The sequence below is a fragment of the Sinohyriopsis cumingii genome, chromosome 5 (genome assembly GCF_028554795.1).
Source record: "Sinohyriopsis cumingii isolate HCF-2022 chromosome 5, ASM2855479v2, whole genome shotgun sequence".
Lineage (NCBI taxonomy): Eukaryota > Metazoa > Mollusca > Bivalvia > Unionida > Unionidae > Sinohyriopsis > Sinohyriopsis cumingii.
In genome coordinates this window covers 78,916,914-78,943,258 of record NC_142965.1, presented here as the reverse complement: position 1 = coordinate 78,943,258, position 26,345 = coordinate 78,916,914, and the positions used below count along the sequence as shown (strand labels likewise).

The window sequence follows — 26,345 nt, the reverse complement described above, 5'->3', positions numbered from 1 at the left end:
TGATACAGATAGTATAAATTAGTGGGGGAAAAATTACGTCTTTGGCAGAAATTTCCGATAAATATGCTGTCGTGCATAAATTTGGATTTTCAAATGTTATAAATGATGTTAAAAACGGATTAATCTGAATGATACAATACGCCTTTTTACGGTTTCCACAATAACAGGAAAAACACATCAATGCTGTTTATAGGGTGCAAGTGAAAATGCATTAATTTACCTATTTCAGAAAATATTCACCTATCAAGCCATATTTGGGAGGTGTTTCATATGTCAATGAACTAATATTCCTTATTAATTTATATAACAACGCGTTTTACCCGCCAAAAGTCGTAAGTAAATGGCCAAAGGTCACCAAATCGGTCGCCTGATTTCTTGGCCTCGACACATCTCTCTTCATCAGTGATATTGACCACGAGGGCTTTTCCTCTAAATTACTCTAAGCTTTAAAGCGACTTTCAGCTTATAAACTACCTCCTACTTCTCCAACCCCCGCCTCGGGAAAAACAAAACTGATAAAGGTAAGAAGATATGTAAAAATAATTTTAATAATCGCCTATTATTACTTTTATTTTAAGTAAAGTAATAATAATACTCATTTGTACCTCAAATCTTCCTAATTAACATCTTTTATAAGATTAATAATTTGTAAGTAAACGGATCGTTGCAACACGTTGTCCCTGAACTTGCACATTCGTGACAGATTTTGTCAAACTGAAGAAAATCCGGTGTTTTTTCACTTTCATTTAGCGATATGGCGGACTCCAAGCAAGATTTATTTATCTCTGAAACTGATAAGCTTAACATCGTTCAAAACTAAGCACCTCCGAGACCTAAGATTTGACAGCGCAAGAGCTCTAATAAACATGGGAAATTTTACGTTTGCAAAAAAAAAGAATATGTTAACACATACTTTTTTTACGACTTTAGTTTAAACTACAATCAGCTACAATCAAGTGAATTAAATGATATATTAGACTGACCATAGCAAGTTATAAAAATAATGGAAGTAATATAGCCACGTGTTTGGAACTAATTAGTGACCCTTTACATTCAGACGTGGCCTTCGATTTCGTCTGCGTGGGGATAATATCCGAATATATCCTAATAGTACATCTTCAGATAGCAGAGGTGCGATGGTGATGAGTGTACTGTTACAATCGAAACTTCGAAACAGGGAATATAGTTCTTGATGATTCATGTTCAATATAGGTTTATTCGCCGACATTTTTAAGAATTTTTTTATGTAACATGGCATACCAGTAATCTTTCTAACCCACAAGTTTTGTTTGCGTATTTATTTAATCGAAAACAGTGCTTGCAAACAATATTTAAAAATTATAAAATTTCTTGACGCTACTGGTCTATTTTCCGTTGTACTGTCACATTATCTTTCAGACAGATTCTATTAGTTTCGTTCGAATCCTGCACTTTCAGGATTTAGAACATCAAAATGAAGTAATTTATATAATGAGTCACTCGAAATTACGCAGCCAATAACTAATGTTTTCTCCTTTTTCTTCTTTTTCTTGTAATCGTGTTCACGTTTCTTTCATTTTGAAGCCGAAAGTAGTGTCTTCGGTTATGACTATGTACTTCTCTTTCCATCAGCATACAGGTTCTGTAGCACTGACAAGATGAACAAAAGTTTGGATTTAAATATTTCAGTTTTAACTCTCTGATGATATACAAGTTGTGTTGGACACACTTTATTGTGAAACAAAAGCAGGCACAGACCTGGGTATCTGGCCACCACTTTAAGGTAGCGCAGTAGCCAATGCTTAAATTACTATCGATTAATTTTTCTTTGGAAGAAATATGTTTAACTAAGAAATAATGAAAACCATTTTATGTCTTGCTTATTGAACTGTTCTGTTACTGTGATAAAAGCAGTCTAATGTTACAACTCCAACGCAGATTGCCTAGGTTATGTTTTGTAACGGATTCATTTTAATCAAAAGAGAGATTCACACATTTTTATTCCTCCAGTAATGAGTTTAACCTTGGCCTTTTCTCAGTTACCAAATTGTGACAAAAAGGAATTTTATCTACTCAGGAGATCTATTATTATTATTATTATTATTATTATTATTATTATTATTAATAATATTATAGCAGTAGTAGCAGCAGCAGCAGTAGTAGTAGTGTGCACATTGTGCAGTTTCACAAAAGTTCCGAGAACACTAAATTTACTAAGATATTTTGCATTTCTAATGGAGGAAATAAATTTAAAGGATTTTTCAAATCTGCCTAAGTGCCACAATTTGAGTCGTAAATAAGCTTAAATTTAAAACCTGACCGAAATTCAGTGACACTAAAACGTAAAGATTTTTTTGTTGTTATACGCACTCAACGATTCAGTAAAAAGATGTTTTCTTTCCTTTGGACAGAAAATAAATAGAGAAAGTTACCCAATATTTACAAATACAGATTTCTAAAGCACTTTTTATCCGTGAGCATCTGTAAAGCTAGCCTGCAATTTCAATTTCCCGGGTCGCGGAATAGATATAAATATACTATATAAATCTTGTTTTTATGAGATCATTTCCCCAGAGGACAGTGATATATAACATTTTCGAGAAGATATATATAAATGTTTAGATTCCTATAAAATCAGTAGACCGTGCAATGTTCTAGACAAGTATTTGTAGCGCCCGTTCATGCCGAAGAGCATTCTGATGACTTCCGCTTTATTCGTCAAATAGCATCCTGTTTTTGTATTAAATACAGGAAATTCTCGGTAGTTACTCATTTCGTCCATCAGATAATTGATAAATCTATGTTTTATATTCTTTCACCCATAGCCACTTCTATGTTTAATTCCGACAAATGGATTCTTAATTTCAGTTTTATGAGCAGTGCCATTGATTCGGACCGTAAAAGATCGATCTAACTTTATCTCCAAAGATAATATGAAAATTAGGTATAGCCTACGAAGCGAATGTAGTTGAATTCGAGTGACAGGTTTATGCAGATTGAAGACAAAGCGTGACACAATGAAGACTTTTTTGCTCTGCTCAGACTGAAAAATAAACTGTACCACACTGTACAATATATAGCTTAACATTTCTTCAGTAATTTTTCATTGTTGTACTTCAAAATTCTTTATTAAAGTATTTAGGTGGATTTTAGCAGCTTATATAATATTGCTTTATTAAAGAAATTAGTCTGGGTTGAGTCATTTGATCAGAGATCTACATCGTCGGAAACCCATCCGTGATCGATTCCGTTACCACTCCGAGTGGTAACGGAATCTGACACACGTGGACTTCAGACGATGCAAGATCTTCATCTGTTTTTAAACGCTCATCTCTATTCAGATTTCAAGACAAACTTTCGCTTGACGAAGACTATGGAACATTTGCTTCAGAATACACATTACAATAAGAGATAATATCAACACTGCTGGTTGTTGTTGCGGATGATGTTAATGATGATGGTGATGTTCCTATTGCGATGCCAATACAAATAGCTAAATTCTTTCTATTTCCAATTAATTCTCTTTTCTGAACAAGCCAAATGTTTTACATCGCTTGCTAAGAAAATCTATTGGAAATATATTGCTTCAGTAATAAAAATCTGGTAAAGAGACCTCGGGAGTTGCCATATTATACAAGTTTCTGACATCACGACTTTCGAAGAAAATGTGGGGAGTAATATAATCCTACCCATGCGTGCGTGTATTCGTGTGTGTGTATGTGTGTATATATCCTTAATGCCGCGCAGTTCCGCTTTCACACTTTAAGCATAGAACGTACTTAAAACGTTTAAATAAATTGGAAACGGCCTTTGGATGAATGAAAAGGTTTGTTAAACCTCTACGCATGAGGCTGATAAGATGGGGTGCTGTTTTGCCACACGTAATTCCCGTCCATTAGATTTTCACGTGTTCATCATACACTTGATTTGAGTTGTTTTGATGTGGGGATAAACGCGAAGTAATTGACCGTTGACCACTGCAAACGAATAGCACTGGATATCGATCTCATATCTTTAAACATGTTAAGCTTGTATTTTACCTTGTAGTAGTTTTCGTATCCCTACGTCATAGACGTGGTACTAACATACACCTATATGTATCAACGTAGCAGCCGGTGTGATTCACAACTGACACTTTTCAGCCTACTATAAAAAAAAAATTAGAACATATTCGTGACATATACTAATAGAAATGAAATAGTCCTCTTATATGATGCCAGAATTGCTGCGTATCATTGTAGAAATACGTGTAAAATACCGTAAACCTTCTTATATAATTTTTTCCCCTTTTGAATCGTCCGTCTTATTAGTTCAACTGACAACTAATTCCATTTTCAGCCTCGGCCCCCACCCCCCATGTAAAGACACTACCGCCTTATCTGGAAACGTAAACAGGTCGTAGTAATATGATGCACATTGAATAACGTATCGTAGAATATCCAAATATGGCATAGCAAGCCTTATTCTGAAATTGAGCTACCACGAAAACCTGTCATGGTGGACAAGGTACAGTTAGAGTAAACGTTCCAACATAATTTACCTGATATAGGTTTAATAACGTTATCACTTGCCAAACTTTCTGAGAAAGGTAACTCTGCTTTGGTAGTAGATTTTAACTACAGTCATCTTTTTGTCTTTCGCAATACTTTTGTTTGCTCCAGTGTAAGGTATAGGATCAGCTCATTGATGCTACGACATGGTAGCTAATATTTTAACATACAAGTTTATGTGGTTATTTATGGAAAAATTAATACGAGAATGAAGAAATAATGCAATAGGTCAGTGCATTGGAATTGTGAACAGAAGGGTGAGTTTCGATTACCACTATTTTAACATCCCAAATTCTGACACAGTGTATGTGTGCACTTCAACATACAGAGCTAAGTCACTTCCCTTTCCCAACACGATAAGATTAAAACTCATGCTATGCCGTACGCCATCAAACCATACTTTCAAGTAGTCAAACTAAAAAAAAAAAGTTTGTAGCTTTTTGTTGTTGATGGCGCATATTCCAGTAGATCAGACTTGTAATAAACTCTTGGTAGTATGAATTTAGGAATAAAGGAATTCTATACCCAGTAGCGTACCAGTGGGAAGGGGACACTTGCCACGAGCGCCAGAGGTCTTGGGGCGCAAAAACCCTTTGGGCCATTATCGTCGCATCTTTGACAGCCAAGGCTCTGATATGTTAACCCTATCTGCACCTTGGCGGGCTCCATTTACCCTAAGTACGATACTGACTATACCGTACATATGTGGTAGCTGAATGATACCATCCGAGAGAGGTACACTAATTCAATAACAAACTTAATAAACCTGATGTAATCTTAGAAAAATCTGTAACGGAAAACCTGCGATTTTAACCTTTCTCGGCGATTATAAATCATTGCTATCGTATATTTCATCAGACCCTTAAACAATATATTCAATATTCGAATTTAAGATATCTGGTACCTACAATCTGCGAAGTTAAAAGGAGTAGACAGCGAAGCGGTTTATTAGATAGAATCTATAAACATCAAAAGAAACTTTACAAGAAATCTCGATATGGGCACGCGCATTCGGAATCCTCCCATAGAAGACGGTCGCCATCGGAACATATCGGTTTACGTCATCAGAGAACATGTAATTTATGTAATTATGGGGTGTGCACAAGCTATTGAGTAATCATAATTAGGGCTGCCAAAGGTCATTGTATGCATAAGTTACGGGGCATTCCTACACGATTTATGTGAGAACTAAGAAAACTCCTTGGAGTTGATGACGTTATTGGATCACAAATTTTCAAAATTTCTGATACATTTTGATGCATGGTGATACTAGAGTTTCTATTTTAAGTTTGATATTGGGCTTCTTTATTCCAAAATTTAGTAAATTAAACAATCTTTGTATGTCAGTTGGTGAAAATGGGTTTACTTATAAGTTGAAGATTACTGGCATCTATCAACGTATTTTGGACTTGAGTATAGTGTTCGATGTGTTGCAAAAGCACCGAATACGATTTCGACTTTGCGCAACAATGAAGAAAGAAACTTTCTGATTTTGTCTGCATCGGAAATTAGCAAAGTTTTCCGACCAACTTATTACATCCAATGAGCCGTGGTAGAGCATTTAGTAGAACGCCAGACATGTAATCCAGTGATAATGAGTTCAATACCGTCCTTGCCAGCTCTGGTCAGCTGCCTCGGTTTGTCTTTGCTGAAGGCGCTCGGCTCCGATTTCCTCGGCATGACATAGTCATCCATTTGTACAAAGTACCGCTCAAATGAACCACACCAAGCCTTCTTACATCAAGTTCCAACGTTTTGAATGGAGTTTTGGGAGTAAGTAATGACAGTACTTTATGCGCAGCTTGGCGGCTGTGGATTTTATCCTGAAGATAAATGTGAACGATACTTGTATACTTCCTTCTTTTCTGTGCCCACAGTTGTACCGCTACCTTTCTCGTAACAATAATTATAATACTTTTAACATTATAGCCCATACAGATTAATATGGATTTTATATTAAAAATTAGTTCACTATGATTTTCGCACTTTGCGACGATCTGTGATATTTTCACCGCTGATATGACTCATATCTGTTGGGGTTTTTTTGCCGTATGTACTCGCTTATAAAGCAGTGTCAAACTGCTAATAACAAAGCTTCTGCTCTGTCGTAACGTAATGCACTTTGAGCTCAAGGTCAATGTTGTTTGTTCTACTGATTATTCCTAACAAACTACGCGACTTAAAAGAAATAACCTTGCATTATGCGACGGTAGATCTCGGTTTGTGCAGCTTGCAGTTGAACTCGTCTTATAAGCAAGTACTGACAGTAAATGTCTCCGATCTCAGACAGTCTGAAGCACTTCGTCAGAACTCTATTTTTCATTTACATAGATAACATCTATTCCAACGTAGATGTTTTTAAATTTCTGACAAATAGAAACAGTTTTGAGTGATGACTTACTTTTCCTCGTTTTTTTTTTTTCATAGTGTATTGCCATTTCGTCATTTTCATCACAGATCTACAACTATATCGAGTTCATTATCAGTCATCTAATTTATGCTTCCCATAATATAACACGAGTGATTTATGTCGTATATCTAATTATATACATTAAAAATGTATCTTTTTGATGAAGGATATAATATATTTACTTTCTGTAATACAGGTACCCATCAGATAAAGTTGATGGACAGGGTATCATTTTTGAAGAGATCATTTAAAAGTACGGCTTTCATTCAACTAGTGAAAGTTGTTGGCCTAATTGTTGCCAATCCTGATTCCACATACAAATTATGCCGGGCGTGGTTACTTTAAAATAATCACGGATGGAATAGGGCGAATATATCATTTTCTTGTTTGTTTGTTTTTATATATATATATATATATATATATATATATATATATATATATATATATATATATATATATATATATAAATTGCGTCCGGTTATGAACGTCTCTATTTCAGAATAACTTCCGGTCCACAGGAGATACGTCAAGTGGCACACAACAATAAGTCTGCCCTTGTTACTGATAATGGAAAGATATTCAATAAACAATCTTGCCTCTCGTGTTTTAAACTTTTATATGGCATATCATTGTTCCCAGATCACTGTAAGTTTCCACACAGTATGTAGATGATACTATAATACTCGTCAAGTTTAAATGGTACAGTTTTTTCACCTGAGTATGGTTATAAAAAAAGAAGTACGTCTCGCCACTTCCTCTGTGATAATACAACCGTAGTTGACACAGAAGACTATTTCATTTTTTTTTCAATTCACTAGGGTGAATATAATTTCTCTTCACTCACAATGTTGTCATTGCATGACAATAAAAAATGTTTCATTTTGGGTTAAACTTTTGACTGAGAGTATGTATGTATGTATGTATGTATGTATGTTGTTTACCTTGATGGAGCTTTATAGAGAACTATAATGAACGTGCGTGATGCAAGTGCCCTCTGCACGTGCGCGCGAGAGTGAGTTGTCATTAGGCTTTGTAAGGTGATTGTAGGCATGTAATTTTTAAATGTGGACCAGCTTCAAAAATGATTTTACACAGGAGAGCGGTTTACACTGTATTATATATATATATATATATATATATATATATATATATATATATATATATATATATATATATATATATATATATATATATATATATATATATATATATATATATATATATATATATATATAAGAAATAACATGTTAATGAACAAGGCGTTTGAAAATGCCATGCAGGTTACAAATCATGATATAAAAGTAATTTTTCTAATGACTTGTAAATAATTATTTCAGTGGTTGTAGAAATAAGGTCCAAATCGAATTTCGCTATGTTGAAATATTTATTTCAGCAGCTCTAGGCTCCGCATGTGGTTGGAAACACTTCCCTCGTGTCAAGACCGGATTAAGGTGGGTAGGAGGTCCTTACCTCTACCTACTCCGCCCCCCCACCCCCATTTTACTGCCTTGCGGGATCCCTGGCTGGAGGGAGCAATGGAGCAACTCCTCCATCTGCTCCGGATGTAATGTCTTGTGTTCAGGAGGAGCTTTAGATGCGATCACGCATGCACATTATGCATACAACCGAATGGGAGGGGGATGTGTTTAGTGAACTTATCTGTGGAATTTTACGGACCGACGAAAACGTTGTCTCGGACGTTGCAAATTTTGCGGTGTCTTTTGTGTACTTATCAGTCGATGTTTAAAGGTTCTTATTAAATCTATATCGTTGAACATACATCATATTCTTGTAACTGATATATCAAGTTAGCGATTGCTTTGGAATGCATTCGACAGATCTAAATTGACTTATGGCTTTAATTTGGAATATTTGAAAATTTCATTTCCAATTTTCAAGAAACCTCGCTGTGTTTATTACAGGACACCAGAGGATTGTGTTAGAAATCAACTATGTTAACGTCGTCACCTGTGAAAGCGGTGTTATAGGAGATTCTTTTGATCTTTTGTAAATTCCTTGTCATAACCCGACTTTTAGTAAGAGAGATATTACCCCGCCAAAGCAGTAAAATGGTTTCGTCGGATCATTATGAATGTTTCAACGAAGTTCAAAAGGACTTTTACGCCTGTTTGGAAATTAATTTGGACTAAAGCTTCAAGTTTATTAATTCCTCTTTATTCCAGCTCCTCGTTCATCGCGCTAAAGCGAGTATCCATTCATATCGAGTGAAGTTATAGGGAAATGTGTGATTAAACTGCAAGAAAATGCCTTTAAATCACCTTTTCATTGAAAGCCAAGAAGCTTCAAGGAATTCTATTAAGCACGCGTACCAAGAGACTTACAGATCTGATATCTTATATATCCCAATCGTAAAACCCCACAAATGCAAAGGGCTACACAGAATGTATTAACATTGCTGATTGTATTTATCGGACAGAACATAAAATATTTTTAAAAACAGGACGTTATTGAAAGGTTCGCGACATCAGTAAGAGAACATCTGGTTTCCAAAAGGAGCCTGAATCAAAGATGTGACCAGTAGGGGCTTATAGGTAGATGTTGCATGAAAGTCCTGTGCAGTTAATCTGCCCACAACCTCCCATAATTGTTTGCAATGAAGGTACCTCTTACAGACCTATAACGTGGTTTCTTTATAGCATAGATTAATATGCAACAATAGCAGTGTTGCCTGCAGCAAGACGATTTTTCGGTAGCTTTCTGGTTAGTGTGCTCGACGCGCGACTAGAAGGGTGCGGGTTTAAATCCTGCCGTCGTACCTGACCGGGTCCGATCAGCCATGGCGTGTATCTGGGCAACACAGCGTAATTCTACTTCGCTGGCACTAAATTGCTCTTAACATGCTGACGTGCCATCAAATACCTATCAGTCAATCAATGAGTTTGTAATAAGACGTGACAGTCAACTGTATAAATACTACATTTGCCTGTATTAAAAAAAAAATTCCAAAGGATGCAGGTGATTCAGGTAGGGTGCAGCGATATGCTGAAACTATATCATTCCTTTTGTAGCATCTGCCCATTTTCCCACTAGACTTATGTATGTATGTATGTGTATATATATATATATATATATATATATATATATATATATATATATATATATATATATATATATATATATATAATAAGCTCTAAATGTATTCCGGTTAATTTCAAATATTCGATATAATCGATATTGTTGTGACATCATTAAGTCTATTCCTGTATATTGCCCGATATATTGGTCTAGCAATTCGGTGATTAAATAAAGTTTATTTAGGAACTGTTGAGAAATAAAATTACAAAAGTCACACAGACCATTAATATTAAACTTTACAGAAAATAACGAAAATCAACTTGGTGTAAATACAAGAACGATTTTATAAGGAACTTACACCAGGAACTCGCCACTTTCAAAAGTGCAAGAGAACTTGTACTGATTCGTAGCGTATGTTCATAATTATAAAAAAATACACGAAGATACCGATAAAACATTTACTGCTTAAGATAATATCATATTATATACAAATTTTTTTCAAACGCATTGACTTGGAGTCACTTTTGACCGACTGGCAACTTGTGGCATAGCCGTAATGGATTAAGGTCAATCGCGATAGTTTTCAAGATTTCACTTTCTCACACTGATATTGTCTGTATGATGTTTAGTCTCCGCGGTGAAAACTGCCCTGTTATGTAGTTACGATGTCGCAGCCTCAACTTGATGTGTTGTGGTTGAGGCTACGAACTGATCCCATATCATGTAATGGAGCACAAAAACAGTAATCACTCAAGTCAGAAAAACAAACAGTTTAGAAATCTGCTACTTAAATATAATCATGTTGTGAAAGAAGTTTGGCTTACTTTGAATTTTTCAGCACTAACACCATAAAATAAATTGGCATAGTTACACTAACCTCACCGTGTCCGCCATTACAGATAACACGACACTCTCTCCATGACCCCTTTTCTACGTAATGCTTGCCAGACCATATTTGGATATTCTACGCTATATTATTATCAATCAAGTGGCGAATAATGGCTTCTTGGGGGAATTTCAAAGTTGCCGATAAACCGTATTTACTTTTAATGCGCAGAATTTCTGATTCAAACCGCGCCAGATTTTTATTACGATTTGTTTACGTTTCCAAATAAGGTCTCAATGTCCTTATACGGCACACAAACAAACGAGACTGAGAACGGAACTAATCATTATTTTAACTAATATGGCGGACGATCTAAACGAAAATATCGGATAAAAAAGGTAAAGGAGATTTTACAACTATTTCTACAATGACTGTCGATACTTCCGGTATTAAATAAGAGGACTACTCAATTTATTGGATGGATTATATGCAAGGAATATATTCAAATTGTTGATATTAGGCTAAAAGAGCGCCGGGTGTGAATCACACCTGGCTTGCTCCATTGACACATATATGCTCATGTTAGTACCCTTTCCACGAGGTAGGTGTAGGGGTACTTAATATTAGTACTACCCAGTTCTGGTGCTTTTTTCGTCTCCTACGATCCCCAAGAAAATATTCCTGTATCTAGATTATGATTTTATGGTAGCTTAAAGTCACATAAAAATGGAAGTACCTGAATTTGCGCTTCTCTTTAAAAAATATGAATAGAATCCGACCGGCTAAACTTTATTAATTTCGTCTCCAACATTTGATACATATCTTTGCTACGATAAGGTCAAGGAATTGATTTTTAAAACAAAACGTTACAAAAAATTTGTTTAACAGCCATTGGTGTGTTGTTGGCTAAACCTGAACTAATGAGCTCCCCTGCAAAATTTTAGAAATGGTCTCCCCACCACCACCATCACAAATAAAAGAATGTGAGTTTGGATTCTTATCTTTACAGACACACATACGCGCGCGCGGTGAGGGTGAGAGTGGTAGTTATACCCCTGGTGCTATTGTACACCGTTTTGGGTTATGATATAACTGGAATCGCTTCTACTTGCATATGGTGAGGTAAGAAAAGTTGAACGACCGGATATCGTGTTTTCCACTGTCGAGATTAGCAAATCGTCTGTAGCTGATGATTGAAATCCAGATACAGTCTGCTTTCTTTTTATATCAAATATCAAACGAAGCTTTTCATCACAGAAAAGTCAGACAAAACATAAATCCATTGTATGTTTTGATACCGTTATAATACGATGACATTTCTCTATGCAGAGGTTCAAATGTAATCAAGGACACTACAGGCAAAATGTATGATTTATTTTTCTTCCGTATAAACAGATCAACGATTTACAAATAAAAGTATTGACTACCCTTTTCCGCACATAAAATACAACATCTAGACCATAACCCAGAGAATACATAAGGCATCCAATGCTAATAGAAAATACATGCATAGAATTATGGCGGCAATCCCCTACCATAAACCTCAGGGAATAGAGAAGCAGACGATAGATTATGTACTAAGGTCATGTTTTTTTCCACAATGACAAATTGGTGACACCACAGTCTTCCAACTAGATAATCACATAATAAATCGGAAACAAACGCTGAGTTTCTTTCCCATATAAACTGAACACGCCTTAAGTTAACTCCATTTGTAAATGTGTTTAAACCAGCGGAACTTGCCCCATTCTCCATTAACCAGAATCAACACATTTTCGTCAATCTGTCGACTTGGATACACAACGATATAACTCTGGGTCAATGGATATGCTAGAATGTGTTGAGTGTGGTTGGTTTCAGCTCTTCCTTGCTTATCCAGTTTACCAGGGGTGAGTTTTGTATTACAACATCTATAATTTAGAAGTGAACATTTTCGTCTGCGGTAGGCATTTTAATAAAAGTAATAATGATACAGGCAGCGAGTACACTGGCACTGAGCATACTCCTTTACGCGTTTTCATCTGCTGAGTTTGAGAAATGATCGGTGTGCCAGTTAAAATTCTTACAAACATAAATCTCAGAGCAAGTTAGTCGGATGCAGTCCTTTACACGGAAACCTATATAGACCGGACACTCAAGTGACCACACAATGCTGTCCTAAATGTATATATGTCCTTTGTAGAGAGGTTTGAAATGAAAATTAGCAGACTGCTGCCTTCTGTTGACATGTGCCGATATATAAAGGTTTATAATGAAATTATCAAAATGAGGCCCTTTATGTATGTACCGTCATATCAAAGTTTAAAAAGTAAATGTTATATAAAAGATTAAATTGAAAATAATTAAAGTGCTGTCCTTTATGGATAGGTGTTTCTATATAGAGGTTTCAAATTAAAATGATTAAAGTGCTGTCCTTTATGGATAGGTGTTTCTATATAGAGGTTTCAAATTAAAATAATTAAAGTGTTGTTCTTTATGGATAGCTGTTGCTATACAGAGGTTTCAAATTAAAATGATTAAAATGCTGTCCTTTATGGATAAGTATTGCTATATAGAGGTTTCAAATTAAAATGATTAAAGTGCTGTTCTTAATGGATAAGTGTTGCTATATAGAGGTTTCAAATTAAAATGATTAAAATGCTGTCCTTTATGGATAAGTGTTGCTATAATAGAGGTTTCAAATTAAAATGATTAAAATGTTGTCCTTTGTAAGAAGTTATCATTTATATCATGATGTCCACTGAGGCATTTTTCATTGTACTTCGTACAGATGTGTATCTATAAGCTATAAAAGAAAGTACATGTAAGTCTTGTATACTTAATAATTTCTTGTTTTTCATTCTTCCCCCATCCCATTTTGTTGTTTATTTTCATTTATGTTTGTGTTACTTTTAACGGTGGCGCACTCAGTTAATTGATTTCTGGCATCGCTACTGACTTGTTCATTTCTGACTTAGCTACTGACTTGTTAATTTCTGGTTTAGCTACTGACTCGTTGATTTCTGTCATGGCTAATGACTTGTTGATTTCTGGCTTAGCTACTGAGTTGTTGATTTCTGTCTTAGCTACTTATTTGTTGACTTCTATCTTAGCTACTGACTTATGCTTTCTGGCTTAGCTATTGACTTGATTTCTGGCTTAGCTACTGACTTGTTGATTTCAGGCTTAGCTACTGACTTGTTGATTTCAGGCTTAGCTACTGACTTGTTTTCTTATCATTCACCAGGAACAAGGGAAACAGCTTTCATCTACGCTATTCTCAGTGCCGGAGTTGTACACGCTACCACCCAGTCCTGCAGCGCTGGAAATTTAACGGACTGCGCATGCGATATGTCCCGCTATGGCGAAGACAGCGTTGAGGGATGGAAGTGGGGTGGGTGTAGCGACAACATAAAATATGGCGTCTGGTTCAGCAAGACGTTTGTGGATGCCCCTGAGGAAGTGCAGCACCATAATTCCAGAAACGTTCGCAGTATGATGAATCTTCACAACAACGAAGTTGGCAGAAAAGTAAGTCAAAACATTGTAAATTTAATTTTCTATATATTTACAAATTTTCATATATATTTAAGGTAAAGCATGTTTTTTTTATCCACTTTATTTTTCTGACTTCATCTATGGGATATCTGCACAGTGTAGTTTCAGTTCTATAAAGGGTTGTCAAAATCATCTTGCAATGTATAATTTAGGCCTGAAAGGATCGATTTGGCGAAAGGGGGCGGAGCAGAGCCGGCGACTGCCTCCTCCCCCACACCTACAAAAGTATTGAGAGTAAAGTAACCGGAAGGCTTCGCTAAGTACTCTTTGATATAAAAGGTTTAAATTATTCTTATTGGTAGAAAAAAAATGGCATGAATGTTTTAGCTCCCGTTTCTTTGGAATGATATAACCAATACTGTGTTCAAAGTGCCATAAGAAAAAGGGAAAGAAAAATCATTAAAAAAACCCTCACTTTATGTATTGAATTCAGAATCGTACAGGTGGAAAGCCTATTATTACCAACTTGCTATGCATGCACCGGAACCAATGAAAACGTAACTCTGAGGTGTGCCACTTTTGACCTGGACCAGATCGTGGTAAGCATCTGTTTACATAGTTCAAATCGGTGTTTCGAATTATAAGCAGAAATAATTTCCCCGACTCAATTCTTAGACAACCATGTTGTTATAATAGGTGTGGGTGTGATTTGGATTTTTAACGTAGCTTTGACATTTGTTCAGTCATATCGCTACAGTGTCTGACGTGTGGCAGTTTATAGTGATGTCTAGCACTGGGGCATCATGACGCAGAGATGTAGCATGATGTCCCATCCAGTCACATTATCCTCACACCAGTCCGACCAGTCCTAACACTAACCTTTTAATGCTGAGCACCAAGCGAGGCAGCTGTTACTACCATTTTTTATAAGTCTTTGGTATGACTCGGCCAGGGTTTGAACCCATGACCTCCCGCATCTGTTGTTATAATATAACTGATACGGATCTGTGATTCAAAGGTTTGTACGCTTTTCCGCTTAATGACGTACCTTCAACAAAAAGAAAACCTACATAATTTTTACATAAATTTAAGACTCGGCGATTTCGTTTACACATTATTACGTTTTAAACGCCCAACAAGGACTGAACTATTTCAACACTTTAGCAGTTTAGAGCAAATCGTCAATTTAGTCCATTTTATAGCATTAAGAACGTTATTAATACTTCGATCAATATCCATCATAAAAGACTTAGATTTATTATAGATTTATTATACAAGTTTTTTAATCAGATTTATGGTGCTTGGTGAAAAGCCATGCAATCTGTTTCATGCTTAATCATTCCTGAAATTGTGAAAAAGGCGAAAATCACTAACTGTCGAGATTAATACTTGCTTGCCTGCCTTCTCTCGCCGAATTCCAAACATTTTGCGGCAGCCGCGGCAAGAAGAGTGATGACTAGTTAGACCAGGGTGGTTCCAACATGTTCGACACTGGAGCCACATGGACCAACAATCTCCAGTTTATGGGCCATACCTTATATATATCACTGCAGTTATACTATAATTATCAAACGGACATTTTGTATTAGAGTAGGACACACACACAACAACAACAACAACAACAATAACAAAAAACCCGCGAGCCTGTAGTCGGACCATTTTGGGTTTACGATAACATCCGCAGCGAGAAAAGTGAATTATTCATTCATACACCTACATTTGGAGTGAGAAACTTAAAGATACGATTCCAACGATTATTGTCACATTCATCCCCGTATTATTATTACTACTAGTCGTAGGCAGTCAGATGCAAAATATATCAACAGTGTTACGCTTTGGCGTCATTAGGTTTGGTGTCACCCAGTGCGGTAACTCATGGTGTCACCCCATGGACATCCTTCCTGCACACAAATCCAAAGACTGTATAGACAGTCAATTTGGTGTCTCCCCCCCCCCCATGGTGTCACCCGGTGCGGTCTTCACCCCACCCCACCCACCCCAGTAACGCCACTAGTGTTGCAGGTTATAGTTATTGAACATTTAAACGTGGGCGAGCAAATGTTTTCACCATAACTGGACGTAATGTCACGTGCCAGTTAAGCTTATGTTATCGCCCAGCGTCGCCGTGCAGCATCCAGCATCAATCGTGATTTGTCCGTCAACATTTGCTGTTAAACTTCTCAGTAACTACTGAACCCTTTTCAACCATTTAACAGGGAGTCTTCTGGCATAACAAGATCTCAAGCTGTGCAAATGATGCCGATCCGCCATCAAATATCTCCACCGTTACCAAAAATAGAAGAAGAAAAAAAAATCATTAATGACTGCTTATGAAAAAGTACTCAAACAGATTTGTCCACTTTTGGCAGAAAGCACTCGGGCATAAAAAGACCGCTCCTCTTTCAAATAAGGCCGCCGTTGCTAAAATTAAAGAACAAATAAATATTCAACGACTTCCTATCAAAACGTTCTAAAAAAAATGAACACATTTGATAGAAATCACTCGCGCATAAAGCGTATTGAAATTTCCACATGTTCTACTTCAACTATAAAGACCAAAAAAAATTTGATAGACTGTATTCTAGCATAAAGAACGTTTCTTGTTTATAAATGAGGCCGGTCTGCAAACCAAATATGGTTACCTTTGCTCAGCATAGAAACACGTCTTCAAACGATTTATTCCCATAATAAATCTATCATAATTTGACTACATTTTACACAAATCATATTGACCTAAAGACATTGCAAGTTTTTATCTCACTCTCCAACAGTTATATACTTCTCAAATCCAATGGACCAATTTCAACCAGCCTGGCAGACATCTGAACACAGAAAAACCAATACGCACGCTTTCTTGTCAAACAACTCTGAATAAATTGTAACCAAATCACTCAGAAAGTATCTTGCCGTAAATACTAATCCGTCTTAAAGTAAATGGTCGTTACTTACAAAAGAAATACCTGAGAAAAAAAATTACATCATCTCAAAAAACCGCTCAACAGAACAAAACCAGTTTTGACTGAAAATCATCCTGGTATGGAAGCTTTTTCAGATTTATACAAATGATGCAGCCCTAGCATTAAATTTAGTCGCTGTTGCAAAAACTATATTTAAAAAAAAAAAAATGGCGTCTCTACCCACTCCCCCCCCCCACACATATAGGCTGAATAGAATTTGACAAAAAGCATCCTCGCATGGTTAATTTGTACAAATGATGCCAATCCGCTGTCAAATATGACCCCTGTTACTAAAAATAGAAAACCTTTTTAATGTCGTTAAACATTATAATCGACGAGATATATTGGTCACCTGCCTATTTAAATATCTTTAAGAAGCTTTCAGCCAGGTAAGCGATATCACTTCAACTTCGTGGACTCCTTATTTTGGAACTTGATTTAGTGATTTCATTGTAAAAGAAAATCCACCCCTACAGCAAGAAATCGGTATGTTTCCATATACTTTTGGCTTTAATGTCACCCCACATAGATATGATTCTCCCTGTTCATGAAGTTACAGCCATCATAAAAATTGGACATCCCATTAAGATCTGTACAATAGGAACAACCAATAAAAAGATCTTCCCGTGAAATTTGCGATTCGATGAAATGTTTTTAAAAGTGTGTGAACCTTTTAAATGTACGATAAGATCTTTTTAAAGCCGCATCCGGGTCTTCAGATGAAAACAAAAAATGTAATACACAGTCGTGAATCGTGTAATGCATATAATAAAATCGTAGATTAATGTAACCTTATGCCGTTTAGCAGGGGTTTTTCTCACAATTATGTTCTGGCCATTTGCATTTAAGAAATCATTTGTGAATTTTTGTTTGAATAAATCTCTCCTTGTGGTGTACTTGGCTTGTAGATTATAAAGTACGGATATACCCTGACAGATAGATGCCTTTCATTCTAATAGTACATCTGAATACGTATATACTTTTATAAATACCAGGTCTGCTTATGGAGCAAAAGAAAATAACATCTGAAGTGTAACAAAGTTAAAGCTTCTGTTAATGAATTTCTCAACAACAGCAACAACAAAAAAACAACAACAAAAAAACCATTACAACTTTCATTTGATCAAAGAGAATCGGGCATTTGATTATGAAAACTATTTATGCATCAGAACATATAATGATGCGTTTAATTTCTTTATCTTGGTTGAGATAGACATCTATGTTTCAAAACAACGATTTCGGTAATTTTCATCAAACAAACCTTGAGCTTTTCTTTTTATATATGCAATCCAAAGACTAATAAAATTCACACACATACACACCTCACTTTGAAGTTGAGTGTTCGTCACCGATTCAGGTGCATGCAATTTCTGAATTTCTGAACAACGAAAAAAATGTTTTAACTTTGAATACGGGTCTGCTTCAAACATGCATATATATATATATATATATATATATATATATATATATATATATATATATATATATATAATAAACTGACTACGAACAGTGCAAAACTTATATCTAGCTAGCCTAAGCGCTTTCGACTCGTAATGAGTCTGTTTCAAAGGCAAATACAAAACATAGACAAAACAAACAAATAAAACAGACAAACCGTTGTCTTTGTAAAACTGTATGCATCTGAAAAAATACAGTCATGTTATATATATATATATATATATATATATATATATATATATATATATAGAGAGAGAGAGAGAGAGAGAGAGAGAGAGAGTAATAATCATAGGATCATAGGTTCTTTGCCATCTGTATTTACGTATCCGTTTATTTAATAGTTTAATGTGTTTATTTCTGAGTTTATCGTAGTATAAACCATCATTTGTCCAATCACACATCAAATAACGACTGACGGGAGTTATGGAAGCTGTGTGAATCGGCATCTGACAGTTTATACCACGTTATCTAAACTGTCTGAGTCGGCACAGATAGCTAGGTATGTGTCATTAGATCCCGCACAATTCGTAATGATTGCATAAACCAACATGATGTAAATAAAGAGAGCATAAATAGATTAAATTATTTTATGATCCGTATCTGTCAGTTCGACTGTTTGCGACAGTACCAAAGAGATCCTTCCATGTATCTGCATATATTACATTAAGCATCTGTTAAAATGTCCATGTTGTAGTTTTTGTTCATATTTCGGATATATATTGTCTTGCTGTGAAAATTGGGTGTGTTGCACATGTGTGTCGGGGATAGGTGGAGGCAGGCCCAGATGGTTTCGTAACACAGCATAAGGATTCCTTTTATTATTTTTATTATTTCTTATCAAAGATACGCGTGTGCCCAGTACAATAGGTAATATAATTTTTCCAACGCCCTGCTACCCAAGCTCTAATTTTTCCATTTTCAAAAGAATTCTTGTTAAAATCCAAGCTGCTATTTCACACTTCGTGTAACACTTTGACTTAGAAATGTTTCATTCCTCAGCATTTTAAGTTCGAAGATAATGAACGTATTGAATTGAGGAATCCAACACGATCATAATCAAACTCTCGATTTACACATAAAAAGCCACATAAATATTTATAGCAAATTCAATCAGCCTCATTTGATAACACAGGTGTGTCTGAAACAGCACTTCCACTGCCGCATTTGCTTTTCAGAGCGGGTAATAATTAGGGTCGTTTTTTTGCGACAGATGACAGATTTGTCGACGGCTTTTCTGTCGTCGAATAGTTCTATTGTCGAGACAAAATTATAGGTTATACAGACGAAATTTGAATATATTGCCACGTTTTGCTTCCTCATTTTCCTAGTACGTTTTATGAGAAATTAGATATTGTGATTTTATTATAGAGAGGTATCTATCTGGGCTCTGATGACAGGCTATTAATTTAAACGACGTCGTGCATGCCATCAATTTGAACGATGTCGTACAAGCCATTAATTTGAAAGACGTCGTGCAGGCCATTAATTTGAACGACGTTGTGCAGACCATTAATTTGAACGATGTCGTGCAGGCCATTAATTTGAACGACGTCGTGTAGGCCATTAATGTGAACGACGTCGTACAGGCCATTAATTTGAACGACCTAGTGCATACCATTAATTTGAACGACGTCATGCGACGGCAAGTTCATTCCCTCTTCCTAGTTTCAGTAAATATACAAAGTTATGTTATCAAACATCCTTTTGAATGTATCTACATCACTTCTGAAAAATTTTCAACTTCGACGTTACAGCTTTTTGTTTTAAAAGCAAAGAAGTTGATTTTATATTATATGATAACGATGGGGTGAAACATCGTGGTACTTCACTGAAAATGTTTCTGGTTAGGTGCGTCCTTTCAATTTAAAATCGTCCAACATTTAAACTATAGGCAAATAAAAAATTATTTTCTTCATGTTATTTAATACAAAAAAATTAAGTGCATGTGCACCAAAGCATTAAACAGTATTCGCGTGAAAGGATGGATTTGAAATGTAAGATTTTGTGCATAATTATATATATATATATATATATATATATATATATATATATATATATATATATATATATATATATATATATATATATATAATTTATGCAGTCAATATAGTTTTTTCATTACAGTTCTTTAAGGTTGTATTATAATTTTCGTAAGCTATATGTTTCTGTAGGATTGCAGAATCTAAAAACAACGAGCAAGGGGTGGGGCCCTTTAAAGTTTTTGATGGGGGGGGGGTTCAATAAAACGTACAACTTGTAACAATAAACACATTTAAGTGAGCACAGTATATCTTTGAAATCTGACCATTTATGATGTTGTAAATGTGATCATAGCTTTCCTTATGGGGCAAGAAGCCTACAGCCTTTTAATTTGCCCCACCTTTCAAATGCGCATTCAAATTTTATATTTATTGCCCGTCTATCAGATTTTATCAGTATATGGGGATATTGTAGTGTATCATTATGTGGAAATGAGATACACACTTTCCGCTCTTTCGGGGTAGCTCGGGACAAGTGCTGTTTGTGTCGACTCTTGGCCCTGTTATACGTATCCGAACTACTCCTTTTTTTACATAAAAATTTGGATCTTTCAACCAAATAGCTAGACTTTATGTCAGAAGTAACATATTATTATCAATGAATATAATTCATGGGAATTCTAAATGTGTGTATCTTGTTGAATATTTAAAACAGCAGGATAATCAATGTAGAACTCGGGCCACTCTGATCATAATATCGTTGATGTCCATTTAACGTGAAATGGCACAAAAATCTAATGTAGAAAGCACGCAGAAAGAAACATAATCATATCTCAGGTGTTTGATGCCAAACACGTGTACTTTGTTTTATGGTAATGTATATTGTTGATAACATATACACTTGGAGGAATACTGAATTACGTAACAAAAAAGTTAGAAGAAAAAAGACGAAATATCCAGTAATATCAGTATTATCTTCAAATGACATCTGAGTGCGATGATTTAGGATTCTTTTTAAAGTTCTGAACTATCAAAGTATCAGCTAATGAGAAAAGAAAAGATTATTAAATTAACTGAATTAATTGATAGGTGATATTGCTTTCAAATAGATTGTGATATATTTACCGAAGTTTTGTACTAAATAAAACCAAATTAGTACATCAATCAAATGAAATTTTTTCTTTATAATCTAATGAAAATTACCTAGTAAGGAAGCCAGCCGATCAATGGTGTACTTTATGCTAGGAGACCTCAAACATTTCTGGGATGAAAATTTCGTCGTTATATCCATCAGGATTTCCGTTTAATCTAGAATTGCCCGTCAGCATTTTTTTTTTATTTTTTTTTTTTTGGGGGGGGAGCATTCTTTCTAGTGGCCGAATTCAGCAATACAAAAATAGAACAGTTTTGACGGATGCGTATTTAGGGTCACCACACAATGACATCGTAAGACCAGATACGCGCTACACGAAAAGCAATGTGAACTTGGGAACTTGATCATAACATCGCTCAGCCATTTCGGTCAGATTGTGAAATAACTTCGGAGGTCATTGTTGGAATACACATCAATTCTCTGTCTTTGTTAATTCGCCTCATGCGGAATGCATCATGCATGATACGACAGCAAAGGCCGTGGATATTCCGAAAATGACTGTCTCCTTCATATTGTTTCATTTACACGGGAGTATTTAAAAATATAGATCTCAGTGGCGAGAAATAACATCCGAAGTTTCTTTCTCGACTTGACGTAAAATACCGAGGATACTGAGAGCTAAGAATATTTACTTTCCGAGTTAGAAAGGTTCATTGAGACAAATCATCGTGATACGAAGAAGTGATTTGGATTATCCATATAGTTCCATTCACTCGAGTGGTCAATAAAATCCTACAACAGTGTTGCAAATTTTAATTTGGAGATAAGTTTCTCGTTGAAATGATTATACATTTTATTCCAATGCTTTCCGACGGTGTATATCAAATAATTATGAAGTTCCAGAGGAAGACGGTAAACACGCAACTGTGGGAACTCTTATGTAAAGTTATGAAATATAAATATAGGGACCATTAGCCCTTGAGCCCACCACTTTAAAATGACTTCTAAACCGACCCACCCACCCTCCTCAAACAATCTGAAATGTATTGACAACTAACTGACAAAAAAAATATCAAAAGGATATCAAGCATATTTTGTGGATATTTCCACAAACTGAGGATTCTCGCTGAGGTTGAAGATTTGTGGAGAATATGGCATTGTAAGCATTTTCTAGTCATTTGTGAAGTTTCTTTTCGCCATAAATATTTTTCTTCATGCTTTCCCTCGGTTAGTATATGTCGTTTATTTGTCAGTTATCTCTTGATTCCATGGCTCTTTAGGAAAGGCCGATTATTCAGATGCACACTAATCTTATCACAATGCAATTACGAAATACCAAACGCCGCTTTTATTTCAATCATTTTGTCTGTGTGTGTGGTTTTTTTTTTAATGTTTGTTTTTTCTTTCACTATTCGAGACAATTTAACTTTGCTCTCAGCAATGATATTTTTTTTCAAATTATGTTTCTTTTCCTTTCTATGTGTGCTTCTTTTGAATTTTTTTACGGTATAACAACATAATTTACAAGAATGATTCTGTTAATCTAAACAAGGTCTGTGTATTTTACAAACAGTAATCGTCAGTATATTCTGATAATGCAGATACGTTCTGGGTATTTTAGAAACAGCAATTATGTTCTGATAATGCAGCTAAGGTCTATGTATTTCACAAACAGTAATCGTCAGTATTTTCTGATAATGCAGATAATGTCTGTGTATGTTACGAGCAGTAGTCGTCAACATCATCTGATAAATCAGATAATTATGCGTATTTTAAACAAATCAAAACCGCAACAATATCGTCCAAAAATATCTTCCGATAATCAAGAGAAGGTATATATATAAGCAGTAATCGTCAATACTTGTGAATAATCAAGACAAGATCCATGTATTCTTCAATCAGTAATCATACACATCTTCTGATAATCTAGATCAAGTCTTTATATTTTTCAAACTGTCATCACTATCTCTTGGTAATCAAGAAGAAGCCCATCTATTTTACAAACAGTAATCACTATCTCTTGGTAATCAAAATGAAGTCCGTGTATTTTACAAGACAGTAATCTATATCTTGGTAATCAACATAAAGCCCATGTACTTTAGAAACGGTAATCACTATCTCATGGTATTCAAAATGAATTTCATGTATTTTATAAACAGTAATCGCCACGATCTTTCCGTTATCTTCAAAATAGTTTCTTATCAATATTCTTTTTATTTTGGTGGGAAAAGGTACACATTTTATATGTGACAAATCTTTCACAATAAATAAATGAACATTTATCTGAAAACGATTACATTTTTAACAGTTGTATGACGATATATTTTCACGGATTCATTTATTTCATTAAATTATTTATACTTTTAGTTACTGATATATATTATTTAATATAAAATATGCCCTATTCTCAAAATTAATATTTGAATTATATATCAAACATTTGTTTCCAGATTATAATAATAATAATAATAATAATAATTATAATAATAATAATAATAATAATAATAAAGACAAAGACTTATATTTTGTGATTATTTAAGGTGGGTTGTTGTTTTGTTTGTCTGAATGTATATTCGTTTTGGGGTGGGTGGGGATTACTTGGGGGGGGGGGTCTTTTTCTTGTTTCAGTGAATATTGACCGTTGGTTTAAGTTGGCAGAGATTTAAAGCTGATGTAGAAAAGTCCGAAGTGATCCAAATATCTTTTACGTGCGATTGTGAGATTGATCCTGCCGGAGCGTATTCGGTTCTTCAGATATTTATGGCGACGACAAGATTTAGTAGTAGTGTGATTTTTCTGGATACTAGCGTTATGGACGTTTCGAACAATGGACAACCCGTCTAAGTACAATTTATGGTGGGGCCAATAAAATGTAATGTAGCGGATTGGTGCGAATTTATACTCTTCATTATTTGGGGGCCTTTTTCCTAGCGTTGCAAATTGCTGTGAAACAAGGCAGTATTGAAGTGTCTCGTCATTAAGCAAAGTTAATATAGCAAGGAATCAAAGCATACGTGGGGTCAAGAAAGGCAAAACTTGAACGTCGTGAAAATCGAGCTGTACCATAAAAACAGAAAATGCGTTGACCGTCAACTGAACACAAAAGGTCACCGTATTAGCTGGGTGACAAATGACCCGCGGTCACATTTTATTTTAATTTGAAGGGCAGCTAAAAGTAAAACGAGCAGATTTTCCGATCTAAATTGCTAATATATATTCACAGTTTCTCATATTCCTGCAATTGATTAGAAGACGAAGAAAAAAATCTAAAATTGATCCTGGTCTTCTTCGTCGTATTTAGAGTTTTATTGTCCAGTCAGATTTAACACAGCCAATAAAAAGTTGGTTTTTTATGCACAACAATGCATACAAGTTTTTAAGTGACGATACAAGTTAAATGGACACCTAACGAAGAGGACGGATTCGAACTAGCGCCTTTCGTACGCGAGTCCCTCACGCTAGTCTCTAAGCCTTTCACTACCCTATACGATATCGCTGTCCTAATTTTTAGAATTTTATGTATTTCATTTTGCTCAGAGAAAAAAAATTCTCCAGTATTCAACAGGAGTATAAATTGAGATTTTTAAAAAACTAAATCTTTAAAAATACCAATGGTTGGTAGGAAATGCAAATGTAAACAATGATAGTCATTAAGCCGGATCACGGCTTTTCCCACTTTTTCTTTGTTGTTCCATATTTCTTTTCTCCAGCAGTTTTCTTAATCTCTCCGATGGCATACGTTGTTAGAGTGTCCGCCTCGGTTTCCAGAGGTCATGGGTTCGAAACCCGGCCGAGTCATACCAAAGACTGATAAAAATGGTAAATAGTACTAGCAGCTGCCTCGATTGGCGCTCAGCATTAGTGCTAGGCCAGTTGTCAGGATAATATGAATGGGTGGGACATGATGCTACATGTCTGCGGCATGATGCCCCAGTGATTGACATCACTATAAGCGGTCACACCGGAGACATCGTAGCGTTATGACTGATTTTTTTAAAAGCTACGTTAGAAATCAAAATATCACACACACACACACACACACACACACACACACACACACACACATGCACACGCACACACACACACACACACACACACAGAGTTTTCTCCGATTGCTTGTATTTTCCAAATGACAAACGGTTGGTTGTAACTTGTTACGGGTTATTTATTTCATCATGGATGTAAACAAAATTGTAATAAAAGGTTTGATATTCAATTTAGTGAAGGCAATTTTTTGGGTGCGTTAATACGAGTCCTGACAATGCTTCGGTTTCAAAACAATTTCTTCCTTAAATATTTGCTGTAGATACCATATTTGTTTTGTCCCTTTGTTGAAATTTCCGCCATTCGACTGACTTTACAGAAGAAAACAGTCACTAATTGTAAAAATTTTCAATAATATATTATTGATTCTCAATCGAAAACATGGGGATTTCATCGAACTGAGAGACACACACACTCTCTCTCTCATACATACATACATACATACATACATAGATACATACATACATACATGCATACATACATACATACATACATACATACATACATACATACATACATACATACATACATACATA

At 35.3% G+C, this 26,345-nt stretch overlaps 1 protein-coding gene across 1 annotated transcript in view; it reads left to right on the top strand.

Annotated features, from left to right (window-relative positions):
• The window catches only part of LOC149799545 (protein Wnt-16-like), a 91,337-nt gene that overhangs the window by 39,232 nt on the left and 25,760 nt on the right, over positions 1-26,345 (top strand). Inside the window, exon 3 of the mRNA XM_089958889.1 lies at positions 14,028-14,311. Coding sequence (XP_089815015.1) covers positions 14,028-14,311 — 284 coding nt within the window. The remainder of the gene's footprint in view (positions 1-14,027; positions 14,312-26,345) is intronic.